This window comes from Indicator indicator, chromosome 13, assembly GCF_027791375.1.
Source record: "Indicator indicator isolate 239-I01 chromosome 13, UM_Iind_1.1, whole genome shotgun sequence".
Taxonomy (NCBI): Eukaryota; Metazoa; Chordata; class Aves; order Piciformes; family Indicatoridae; genus Indicator; species Indicator indicator.
In genome coordinates, this window is record NC_072022.1 from 16957327 (window position 1) to 16970574 (window position 13248).

The 13248-nt window shown below is 48.9% G+C and overlaps 1 protein-coding gene across 1 annotated transcript; it reads right to left on the reverse strand.

Moving 5' to 3' along the window:
- Window positions 1–2525: 2525 nt before the first annotated feature.
- LOC128970882 (aquaporin-12-like) lies at window positions 2526–5266 on the reverse strand. Its single transcript, XM_054386251.1, has 3 exons — window positions 4532–5266; window positions 3542–3658; window positions 2526–2707 (listed from the first exon to the last, which is right to left on the reverse strand). Exons 1-3 carry the CDS (start codon window positions 5136–5138, stop codon window positions 2526–2528), a joined length of 906 nt encoding a protein of 301 aa, XP_054242226.1. The 5' UTR covers window positions 5139–5266.
- Between the last annotated feature and the right edge of the window lie 7982 nt (window positions 5267–13248).

Below are 13248 nucleotides of genomic sequence, written 5' to 3' on the forward strand. Positions count from 1 at the left end.
GAGCTTGGTTCACAGCCTGGGAGCAAGCCTCAAGCCATTCTTTCAGTCCAGCTGTGGCTCTCCTCTACTGCACCTTAATGCTCCTGTGCTGGAAAAGCAGCTTTAATTAAAAATAACAATATTCTGTCACTCCTACTAAGATCTCATTTCTTACATCAGCCTGTCCAGCAATCTCCCCAGCAGACCAAGAAACAGACCTCAAACATCTCCAAATGTCTTAAAAAACAACAAATAAACAAACACCCAAACCCTGACTCTGTGGTTCCACCCTACCATCAGATGCTGCATTTGAAGGATCACATTCTCCCCCAGAGCCGATGCCAACACCATGGTGTCAGACTGCAAGGTAAATGCCCACACGTCCAGGAGACACCTGGTGAGCAGCTCTGCAGCCAGACCTCCCAAGCCACCACTTGGGGCAGCTGGAGTAATCTCTCCTGCTCTGCCTGGGGAAAAGTACCACAAGCAGGTGTTGTGGAGGGCAACCCAACCTCAAGTCATCCTCAGATCAAAGGTGGAGCCAGCAAATTGGTTTGGATACAGAAGCCCCATCTTGGGATTTTCAGCACAATTTCCAAACTAAAAGAAGTTCAGAAAAACATTGCAGAGAGGGATCAGGGTATCCCAGGCTCTCCCATGGGCCACTCACATGGAGCCTCAAAGGTTTCATTTCCACCCAAAGGTGCCCCATCTCCTGATCACAGTTTGACCAGGATAAAAACCAGACTGTTCCCACTGCCCTTCCCCAGGAGGGATCAGGTGGCACTGAACACCCAGCTGGGCATGATGTGGGAGCACCATTTTTTGGATGTTTGCTTTATGGGTTTGGGAGTGCTGTTTGTTCCATAAAGTTTCATCTCTGAATGTTCACTGCATTGGTCCCTTCCCTCATTTCCCCTGATGGGATGTAGTGTAGTCTCATGGTCTGCAAACATCCAGCTGCCCTCTGGGATCTTGGGCAGACTCCAGTTCACTCCAAAGGGTAATCCTGCATGGGAGCAAGGGACATGGGCAGTCCACAGACAGTGTACCCAGGGTTGTTCCCCAAAAACCCACAGGGGACATAGTGGGGGTGCAGGGAGCAGGGCTGGCACCCAGGAACCAAACCTACATCTGACACCTTCATCCCAGATTTTAGTCAGGTGCCTTAAAAACAGGAACAGATCTTCCATGCTCAAGCTCCTGCCAAGGTGACCCAGGGCAGGGACAATTGTACACCACAGCATCGTGTGTCCCCATGCCCATGCACATGAAAACCACAGAGCCTGCCCACAAGAGCTCTGAGTGCATCAAGAACATATTCTGCTCAGGGATTTCCCACCTAGAGAAAATTGCCTATTTTCTGTAAAATGCAGGAAGTGGCTGGTTTTGGCAGGGCAGACCTCTGGGCAGCAGCTCAGTGTCCAGCTATGCCCAGGGATGCTGCACATTAGACTGTCCCAGGCCTCGATCTTCTTCAGGGACAGACCTCTGGGATGCAGCAGCCCTGGGGTCATGGGGTGCCCTGGCTCCAGCACAGCCTGGGGGAGCCCTGCTCACCCAGCAGATGTTTCCACTCAGATTTCCCCCATCCAGAGCAAACAGCAGGCAGGCCAGTTGGAGTCAGTTTGGACATCTCCATGGCATCTCCTATTTTTGGGGATCAGATGGGCTGATCTCCCCCTGCAGAGTTCACAGAAATCACACCACTCACCCAAATAGCCATCTCAACATTTATTATTGTCTCCACAAACTGTAATTTCACCTACACAGGAAGAGGAGCCCTGGGATGCACTTGCTCACACCAGCTGCACAGTGCTGGCCCGAGTCTCATTTGTTTCACCACAGATCTTCTGCACACCGTTTCTTGATGCCTTAATAGCCCACAAGACCCAGGCTGAGCACCACATCCACAGAGGAGCAGGGGCTCCAGTGGCCAGTGAAATCCCTTGTCCTGGAGCACTTTCAATCCCTCTCCAACAACTGCCAGGTTCAGCCTGTGCAATTCAAGGACCTCCACTGAACTCCAAGAACAATAGTTTTTGAACAATACCCATTGAGCAACTCAAAAGATCAAAGCCTGCTTCCTCCTCATCCCCAGTTTCCAAGGCAGTTACTGGTTCATGCTTTGCTCTGCTGCTGCAAGGGGTTCAGTCAGGTTATTTCACATGTTGCCTGATGCAATAACCTGGGAGTTGCTCAAGCTGCCCACATCATGGCCCTGACTTTCTGTAGGTTTCCTGGCAATACAAGGCCCCTGTGCAAAAGCCTCAGACCTTTTTTCATCCACCGAGCCAGCCATGCAGGCTTGAAATATTTCAGGCTCTGCAGGGAGTCTTTCCAAACTATTCCCAAAGGAGCTCAGGGATTCAGGCATCCTGCAAGGCCAGCTTGGCCGATGTCTTTACAATCCGTTAAAACAAAATCTCACCCTGGAGTAGGGACCAAATGGGCAGGACAGATGCTGGGTGGGATGAGCAGCAAAACCCTTGGCACCAGGGAACCCAGGAAATGGGCTGCAGGGACCTCCTTGGCCACTCTGTGGCTCAGGCATGAGGCTTGGTGGCATTCTTCTCCCCTTTCTTCTTCTGCTGTGGCTTGCCAGCCTCCACCTGCGCTGTCAGCCTTGCTTTGGGTACCCTGTACTTGCTCCTCTGGCTGTAAAGGAGGTTTCTCTGGAAGAGCCGTGGGATGTTTCCTTGGTACAGCAAGAGGGCAGCAAGCATCCCTGAAATGAGAGCACAGAGCACTGCCGTGTGCTGCATCCAGCACTGCATTAGGGACAATGAGCATAAACGAGAGCACAGCAGGTTTCACTTGAACTTGAGGAAAAACTTCTTTCCTCTGGGGGAGCCAAAGCAGCGGAGGAAGCTGCTCAAAGAGGTTGTTGAGTCTCCTTCTCCAGAAGCTTTCAAAGCCCACCTGGGCACATTCTTGTGCAGCCTGATTTAGGAGAACCTGCATTAGCAGGGAACGATCTCCAGAGGTCCCTTCCAATCCCTGACAACCTGTGGTTATAAGTATCTCCACCCTCCTCCTCACAGCTAAGCAGTGAATTTCAGGTCCTTGCTACAGCCTTCATCTTGACCAAAAAATAGCTCAGCAGCACTGAAGTTCCCCCTGACAGCTGAAAGACCCTTGCTATATTCCTTCAAGAAGAATTTAACCATTGTGCCCTTAATGTAGTAAGCAGGGCTTGTTTTGATCCAAGAGGGCCATAAAGCACAGCAGCAGCCTCCTACCCCCTCTCTGCATTTAAGGCAGCACATATCCAGCTCTCCCATGGTTAGCCTGAAGCTCTGGACAACCTGAGCTGTGGAGCTCAGCCTACTGTTCCTCTGCTCTTTGCTCCATCTCCCCCAGACTCTGGCCACATCCCATGTAGAAATGGGATTGTGAAAACAGATGGTTGACAAGTGGGACGGAGAAGGACACTTCCCACCCACAAGACTCCAGTTCAGCCTTTTGCCAGGAACAGTTCCTGTTACTCCCAGCATTTCTGCTCTGCTGATTTCCCCCCATCTCAGCCCCTGCTCCCTAGTACCTTCCAAACAGATCTTACCTGCGAGGGGCCCCAGCCAGTACACCTGGACATAGTCCCAAAAGCTGTTTCCCGAGCAGTGGAAGGTGGCAGCTGTGGCCAGGGCAGGGTTGAAGAAGGCTCCTGTGAACGGTCCAGCTGCAGGGGCAGAGAAACATGGCCCTGAGTCCCACTTACATACTTTGAAACACTGACAAAGTCCTGGACCAGGAGATCTGCAACCCCTCCTGCCTGCCAGGAGCACCTCTGCAGCTGCTCAGCTCCAGCAGCTGCACCTCTTGGCCTGTGTAACAGCAGCACATGGGGAAATCTCACCCTTGTTGCCCTGAACTCTGTGGGAAGCAGAAGTGTGGGACCAAGGAGCTGAATTAGGGGACATTCAAGGAAAATGGTTCCTGTCTTGGGGCAAGCTACGGCTTCTCATGGGCCAGCATTTCACCTGCTGCCTAAGAGATCCTAAGATGCCATCTTCATCCCCAAAATGCATATTCCCCAGAATAAGTGGAAAGCAAGCATCTTGGTAATCATAGAATCAGTCAGGGTTGGAAGGGACCACAAGGATCATCTAGTTCCAACCCCCCTGCCATGGGCAGGGACACCTCACACTACATCAGGCTGGCCAGAGCCTCATCCAGCCTGGCCTTAAACACCTCCAGGGATGAGGCCTCAACCACCTCCCTGGACAACCCATTCCAGGCTCTCACCACTCTCATGGTGAAGAACTTCTTCCTCACTTCCAGCCTGAATCTCCCCACTTCCAGCTTTATTCCATTCCCCCTAGTCCTATCACTACCTGATATCCTAAAAAGTCCCTCCCCAGCTTTCTTGTAGGCCCCCTGCAGATACTGAAAAGCCACAATAAGGTCACCTCGGAGCCTTCTCTTCTCCAGACTGAATCGTTACCTCTCAGTTCCTGGAAGATGAAAAAAGGATTGTTCCTCTCCCACAGATTAGGTACTTTTCTAAATTACTCACAAGCAACAACAACAACCCCAAGTAAGTGCTGCTCACCTGTGTAGGTCAGGAAGGTGACAGTGGCTGCCAGTGTGGGCACTCGGTACACTGGGTGACTCTGTCGCAACTTGAGCAGGATGAGGTGGAAAAGGAAAGAGCAGGCACCTTCCACAAAGGCAGCATGATGCAGAGATGTGTGGATGGAAGAGCTGCACTCTGATGCTATCAGGTTCTGGATGAAGTGGAGTTGTGTCAGCTCCCAGGACCAGTAGAGCTTAGTGAGAGCCCAGCCCAGCCCTGTGCCCACACCCTCAGCCAGCAGCTTGGCAACAGCTGTGGCAAGGTTGGACTCGAGGAGCAAGAACTCCTGGACAGAGACAGTTGGGTTGGCAGATGCTCCATCGAAGGAGGCACCATGAACAGCAAAGAGGAGGAAGAGCAGAGTCAGGACCACATCTGGGCCAAAGCCACCACCCCACAGGCCGATCTCCACCAGCATCCTCAGCTCAAGGCAGCTCATACACAACTGTAATGAGCCAGCAAGTTCTCTGGCAAGGCAGCTGTATGCTCCAGGAGACAGAAGCCACTTGGAAAGACACCTGAGTGCCTGGCACAATCCAACAACCAAGGAAAAAAAGGTAATGGAGACATTCAGGCCAGCCATAGCTAAGGCTACATAGAGGTTAGAGACTGACCCAAGCCCTGTGACTCATCAGAGAAAGTTTCTGCCTCTCCTCTTTATAAGCCACGTGTAAGCAAACGTGGCACAGCCCACTGAGCTTGGGAAAGGCCACACGTGCTGTCCTCTTCTTTGCTGCCACGGGGAGCCAGCAGACTCACCTGCAGCACAATCAGCTGCCCTTGTTTGTCTCAGCAAGCAGGTCCCAGTGTTATCTCCACTGCTTGGTCACTGAGCTTCCAACCCCTGCCATTCATATCTAAGAGCCTGCTGCAGCTCTCTGGAGCTGCTCAGGTCTTCCAGGAGCAAACCTTTCACAGTATCACAGTACAGTAGAGGTCAGAAGGAACCTCAAGAGATCATCGGGTCCAATCCCCCTGCCAGAGCAGGATCACTTAGGGTAGTCTGCACAGGAATGCATCCAGGTGGGGTTTGAAAGTCTCCAGAGAAGGAGGCTCCACAACTCCCCTGGGCAGCCTGTTCCAGTGCTCTGTCACCCTCACTGTAAAGAAGTTTCTCCTCATGTTGAGGTGAAATCTTCTATGTTCTGGTTTGAACCCATTGTTTCTTGTCTTATTATTGCACACCACTGAAAAGGGCTTGCCCCCCTCCACTTGACACCCACCCCTCAGATACTTATACACATTGATCAGATCCCCTCTCAGTCTTCTCAAGACTAAACAGCCCCAGGGATCTCAGTCTCTCTTCATAGGGGAGATGCTCAAGTCCCCTGATCATCCTCATGGCTCTCCATTGGATTCTCTGCAGCAGGTCTCTGTCTCTCTTGAACTGGGGAGCCCAAAACTGGACACAGGATTTGTTTTGCTTCTACTTTGCACCATAAAATACAACCTACTGTGCCAGTCCCAAAACTTAGGACACAACAGGACTTCAAAAGCCAGCAACCCATGAAAGTTCTTCTCATCTCTCCAAGGCAAAGCAAGGTCCACCTCTGGTCAGTTGGAAATCCCAGCTTGATCACCAGTCTCTACCCTTGTCCTGAGTAAGGCCTCATCTCGTTTGGTGGAGGCACTAATTGCACATGCTATTGGTCTGCAGGTGGCATTTTAGCAACAGTGACATTTCAGCTGCTCCTGCCAGTAACACACAATAGGGACAGGATCTTTTCCAGCTCCACCAAAACTACCTAATATATATCACTTAACTTCTGATACCCACAGCATCTACACATCTAAACACATTTGGGTTAGACCTCTGAACACACAATGGAGTTGACAGCAATTGTAGGTGATAAAATACACTCCAGTGGCTGCATTCTCCTCACCAGCTCCCACCAAACCACTGGGGGACCCCCAGGCTCCCACTGCTGAAGTCTGCAGGAAGAAAGAGGACAGTGAGTGATGGAAAGCACAGGAGCAGCAGCACAGGACACAGCAGGAAGCATGGGATGGGGTGGATCAGAGAAACACAGAATCTCAGCATGGTGGGTGTTTGAAGGCACCTTTGGAGATCATCCAGTCCAACACCCCTACTAAAGCAGGGTCACCCAGAGAAGGTTGCTCAGGATCACAATGTCCAGGTAGGTTTGGAATCTCCCCAGAGCAGACTCCACAACCTCTCTGGGCAGCCTGCTCCAGGGCTGCAGCACCCTCACAGCAATTTCTCCTTAAGTGAAACCTCCTGGGTTTCACTTTGTACCCATTGTCCCTTGTCCTATCACAGGGCACCAGGGACCTATGGTTAAAAGACCATTAAAAAATCATTGTGTCTTCCAAGTCACTTTCCTGCTCTGTGGCAGGAATGACACCACCCTCTGCTCCCATTTCCCATCCCTGGCATCTCCTTCATCCCTGTCATGCCTCAGGGATAAAGGTGCCCAGGGTGTGCCCTGTGGGAACGAGCAGTGGGATATGCCATGAAACAGCTGCTGGGCATCAGGGCCATTGTGCTGGGTACACCACTGCCAGGGCAAAGCCCACTCCTGCAAGCTCCTCTCAGCACCCTGTTGCACCTGAGGAGCTGACAGCTCAGTTTCCTTTTCTCCAGTTCCCTCAGCCCTTCCTCGCCAGACCCTCCACCAGCTTTGTTGCCCTTCTCTGGACTCTGCACCTCGATGTCTTTCTTGGAGTGAAAGCCTCAAAACTGTACCCAGGATTCAAAGTGCAGCCTAACATGCCAGCCATTAAGCACAGTTAATCCAGACCAACAAGAAAAGGAGGGTTAACACATGTCCCTCATGGGACACTGGAACAGGTTGCCCAGGGAGGTAGCTGAGGCCCCATTCCTGGCAATACTCAAGGTCAGGCTTGACAGGGCTCTGAGCAACCTGATCTAGTGCAGGATGTCTCTGCTCACTGCAGGGGGATTGGACTAGATGACCTTTGGGGGTTCCTTCCAACCCAAACCATTCTATGATTCTATAATGTTTCCAGCCACTCTCACAAGAGCAAGCTGGTGTGCATTAACACCTAAGAAGGAAGTGCATTCCAGTCCCCTTTCTCCAAACACAGCCATAAGATACAAAACATTGTGACACCCATGGCAAAACTTGGTTCCTTCTCCCAGGAACACATTTTCTTTCTTGTTTTCAAGCATTTTAAGAGTTGAAGCAAACATTCAAAGGTTTCTAGAAACTATTTCCTGCCCATTACCTGTAATTTTGCCCACAGCACATCCTGCAGTTGTGGAACACTTAACCCACATTAAACAGAGGAGCTGGGAGCTGAGGTTTTTGAGGATAATTATGAGATTAAATAACCCCAGTGACAGAAACACAAGGGGGTCATTCCCCATCTCACTTCAGTGCTGACAGCAGAAGGGGCACATTGCAAGTTCTGGACTGGAGCACACCTTCAGGTCACTGCAAAGGTGAACCCAAGAGTTACAGAATCACTGAATTGGCAAGGTTGGAAGGGACCTCAAGGACCATCCAGTTCCAGCCCCCCTGCCACGAGCAGGGACACCTCCCACTAGATCAGGTTGCCCAGAGCCACATCCAGCCTGGTGTTAAAAACCTCCAGGGATGAGGCTTCTACCACCTGCCTGGGCAACCTGTTCCAGTGTCTCACCACCCTTATGGTGAAGAACTTCTTCCTAATGTCTAATTTAAATCTCCCCTCCTCTAGCTTGGGTCCATTCTCCCTAGTCCTGTCATGACCCTACATCCTAAAAAGTCTCTGTCAGCTTTCTGAGTCCCCACAGCTTTGCGTGGCTACTCTTCTACAAACAAGGCTGTCCAAGAATCCAGATACCAGCACTGAAAACCACTTCTCCTCGGCCAGAACATCAGAGTTTTCCTTTCTAAACCAGATTTGCTTTCAGGCCTGTGGAGAACTACAGAAGCTTAAAAGGCAAGTATATTGACATGGGGTTGTTTTCAGCCATGGGATAGGAACAAGTTGGCATTTCTGCAGTTAAGAAACTTGCTAGAAACACTGAGGGGTTTATAAAAGCTGAACAGAACCACACTGGCTCCACCCCCACTGTGTTATCTTTACCCACAAAGAGGCACTGGCTACAGCTGAGTACAGCTGCAAGGTTATTTAAGGAGAGTTTTACTGGGCAAAGGGGTGGCTAAGAGCTTTCCAAGAGCAGCCACCTGTTATCAGCTGCTGCAGGATATCAGGAACGGCAGCAGGTTTCCTCCCACAGGCAGCCAGATGAAAAGGGCTCAAGTTGAGTCATGAGATAATCAAACTTTGTAAAAAAAAAAAGAAAACCTGAATCCTTAGCACAAGCATTCACTGGGAGGGAAAAATAACAAAGATGGATCATCCTTGGCTCTAGAACCCTTGAATTTAAAGGAGACACCTGTCCTTAGGAAGGTCACTTCTGTAGTCAATATGAGACAGAACATCTTGTGGAGATGCCCTGAGTCACATCAATGTCTTCTCTGTTGATCCACAGTCATACCAAGCTGGAGGCTTTACTGTAAAGCCCCTCAGGAAACTCCAGAAGCTGGAGCCTGTGCCTTGGGACATAGCTGTGCATTGAGACATACTCTGATGTTCATCCCATCCTCCTCCTCCTCCTGACTCAATACATCTTCTCCAAAGCAGAAGTCTGGTGGATTTGCAGTGTCCTCAAGAAAATGAGCAATCACCAACTTCCCAGTGGGAAAATTCCATTAAAATAATAATTCACATAAAATAATAATCAATCTCTACACACTGCTTCAATGATCAGGTAAATTAGATGTGAAATGAAGCTACCATGTGCTGGAGAAGGACTTTTCATAAGGGTGTCTAGAGACAGGATAAGAGGGAATGCTTTGAAGCTGAGGGAGAGTAGGTTTAGACTGGATCTTAGGAAGAAGTTCTTCAGTACAAGGGTGGGGAGACTCTGGAACAGGTTGCCCATGGGGGCTGTGGATGCCTCTTCCCTGGGGGTGTTCAAGGCCAGGTTGGGTAAGACCTTGAGCAACCAAGTCTAGTTGAGAGGTGTCCCTGCCCATGGCAGGGAGGTTGGACTGGGTGATCTCTGAGGTCACTTCCAACCTAAGCCATTCTATGATTCTGTGATTTCTGATATTCTCAGATACTGTCTGGTGGACAGGAATGGAAAAAAAGCAGCATCACCCTAACCATAAGGGAATGACAACATGGGAAGCTGCACTGGCTCTGCCCTCTTCCTTCCTAACAGACCTGCAGGTAGGAAAATCACAGTCAGGAGTTCATTGCTTTAACTTGTTGGTGTTTTTCAACTTCCCCTCAAAGAAAAAAAAAAAAAATCCTTAGGCTGGAGTTCAAAGTAAGGAGAAAAGCTCTTGCAGAAACCTGCTTCCTCCACACATCTGGAAAGCAACATCAAGAATATAGCTGAGCTCAGCAAAGTCCCAGCTACCTTTCTCACATGACAGAGGATGGTTACTTCTATTTAAAAGAATCCTAAGAGCAAAATGCACGTTATAAAAACAGGAAAACATGCAGCTGTACAAATCCCTGGGAGCAGGCCTTTGAAGCCAGAAGCTGTGCTCACACATGAGCCATAGCAAACTGCACTGAAAGCCAAAGTTCTTCTCCAGGCACCACTAGGAAAGTGCTGATTGGAGCTGAAAATCCTCTGTTTCCTGCCATTCTGGGTTTAAGCAGTGTTGCATGCACAGTCTGAATAACTGCTCAGCTTTGTGGTAAACTCACTGCAAGCAAACAGCAGCCCTGAAAGAGAGAAACTGCCACCCTTACTTTTACTCCCTTGAAGAACAATGTTTTAAATAGCCAATATTGAATAAACAGATCCAAAAAGATGGGGCTGCTCTTGGTTTTCATCTAGGCCAGGTATATGCAAGGGATGAGCAAGTTCACACAAGCCTTAACAGGATTTATCAAGCAAGGTCTAGAAAACTTTCCACTTGCACAAGCCACACTCAACCCAAATCCTACCCTCCTTCCAGCAAGCACAAATACAAATATCCAGGTAATCAGCAAGTTCCACCGAGCATCTTTCTCCCTCCTCCTGGTAGCTTTCCCCCCAAAAAAATTAAATGCAAAATCACTTCAATGCAGATTTAGCCTTTAAATGCAGGAAGGGTCAAGTATATATAAAGATACTACAGCAGATTAATTCAGCTGAAGAGAGAGTGATTTGTGCAAGACATCATGTCTGGTTGAAAAGATGAGTGGCTTCAATACAGGGAGGGCAGGGACTTGATGGAAAGGGTCCAGAGGAAGGCCACGAAAATGATTAGGGGGTTGGAGCACTTCTGCTATGAGGACAGGCTGAGGGAGCTGGGGGTGTTCAGCCTGGAGAAGAGAAGGCTCTGGGGAGACCTAATAGCAGCCTTCCAGTACTCGCAAAGGCCTGCAGTGACAGGACAAGGGGTAATGGCTTCAAGCTAGAGAAGGGCAGATTTAGATTGGATATCAGGAAGTTCTTCACTATAAGGGTAGTGGAACACTGGAACAGGTTGCCCAGTGAGGCTTGACAAGGCCCTGGACGACCTGATCTAGTTGAGGATGTCCCTGCTGACTGCAGGGAGGTCGGACTAGATGACCTTTGGAGGTCCCTTCCAGCCTGGACCATTCTATGGTCACTTCCCTTTGGCAGGGGCATGAGCAAAGCTTGTACAACATACAGGAAAGAGATGATTTCCCAAGAATACCTGGGAAACAAAACCACAAAGACTCCTGGAGATTTAGAAATGACAGAAACTTCACCTACATTTCAACAAAACTGGTCTCAAGCCCGAAGCAAATTATTTGAGATGTCCTCTGCTTCTTGCTCCACCAACATCCTGCAGTGTGTTTTTACTGTTTTGGATGAAAATCACAAGCAAGTCTCTGCAGTCTACCACCAGGCACCATTGATCTTAGCCCCCAGTCCTAGGCAAGCTGTCAAAACCCAGCACCCTCACCCAGTTCAGCTCTACTGGTCAAATGCTACCAAGTGGGGAGGGCAGAGAACCAAGAGGCACATCTTCCAAGCAGGGACTAGGACAGCTGATTCCCCACGTTTCCTGTGCTGTAATGCAGGACACTGGATGATACTGAGAGTGCAACAAAGCAGTCTTGTTCAGAACAGTTACTGGAAAATCACCATACTGCCACAGCTGCAGTTTACTGACCCATCAGTCCCACTCCAGTCACTACCCAGGCAGCTACCTTACTGCTGTGGTTCAACAAATGACAGTGGAAGATGTGACTGTGACAAACTAGGTTGTTCTTTGCTTTTCTCTCTTTTGAAGTGTGTTTCAGCACTGCTCTTCTCTGCTTACTGCTCAAGTAAGCTGGACCATGTTGCAGGAGGCATAACCACCTGTCAGCAGTGCAGGAAAGCCTGCAGTTATCACAAGGTTGATAAAGACACTGAGGAGTAGTCAAATTTTAAATGAAACAGGACAGGCTATTATAGTATAAAGTGATATCCATCATAATGAAAACCTTAATTAAAAACAAATACATTCTGCTAATCTCATTGAGACATCTAAAGACTGATTCTTCTCAGCTGCTCTTTGAAGGTATAAAACTCATGATGGGGAAGGGGAGAAAAACACAAATGGTTTTTTTTTAAACTTTATTTCTAGCCCTGAAAGAACAGTTATTAAACAAAGTCAACAAATACAGTAGTTAATATTGCAGTAACAATTAAATAACATAATGGGATTAAATTACACAAAAGGCAACATTAAAAATCTTAAGACAGTTAAAAAAATAAAAAGAAAGCTTGCATCTACTTCCATTTCCATTGACAGCGTGAGAAACAGAGGGAAAATGGACCAGAGACGTTTATTCAGCTCCAGCTAGTTCCCAACCCAGCCCAACCACCATCCCCTCTGCCAAAGGGACCAAGCCTCTCCCACTTGCTCTAGCAAAAGGTGTGGACCTTTGCACCTTCCTGCACCAGAGGGAAGTCTATTAGTCTCATTAACACCTAAGGCTGGTCAAAGTGCACATTCCCAGGGCCACAGCTGCTTTTAATGACAAGTCTGGTTTATCCTATGGCACCAAGAAAATCCCAGGAATCACACATTCCCTGCACACCTGCACCTCAGTCATAAACTGCCCAGTGAACCACACCATTGCATGCTACACTTCATACATTTCACCACATGTCTATTTGATTCTGACTCGGGACCTCATGCTGACACCCAAGAGTGAAACATGGGAATCCCAGCACTTCCAAATGCAGTCCTTCCCATGCCATCATCTGTTCCAACTCTGGCTGCTTTCTGGCTGCCTTAGTGATTCAGCAGAGTTGAACAATCCTGCAGCAATCTTAAGGACACCCATCTGCTCCCAGCAGGGAAAAAAAAACCCCACGGCTTGCAGGTTTTAATCTTGCAGACATCCAGCTGATACTGTTAGAAAAATGATGCCTGACCCACTCAGAAATGAAAGCACAGCAGCCTTCTTGTGCCTCTTCTCTTCTGCCAGCTCCATCTCTGACCCTGATTTCTGGCAGAACATGAGAAACCTCACCACATAGTAATAAAGCTGCTGTGTGGGGCAGGGGAGATGTGGTTCCTTCTCAGCCTCAGATCTAAACACCCTTCCTTGTCACACAGCAAGCACGAGATGTCTTAGTAACTTCTGGACTGGGCCAAGTTTTCTGTGTTAAGATGGCTGAAAGGTTGGAAAATCACCTCACAGGAAGATTAAACTGGACAAATTTCATAAACTGTTCCCATTCACCAAAA

Bases quoted from the DNA above. Each gene is read 5' to 3' on its own strand.
- LOC128970882 (XM_054386251.1), bottom strand. From the start codon at position 5,138: ATGGCTGGCCTGAATGTCTCCATTACCTTTTTTTCCTTGGTTGTTGGA. The intron at 3,659-4,531 runs GTGAGCAGCACT...CTGCCCCTGCAG, and splicing joins CACCTTCCTGACCTACACAG to CTGGACCGTTCACAGGAGCC. The intron at 2,708-3,541 runs GTAAGATCTGTT...CTCTCATTTCAG, and splicing joins CTGGCTGGGGCCCCTCGCAG to GGATGCTTGCTGCCCTCTTG.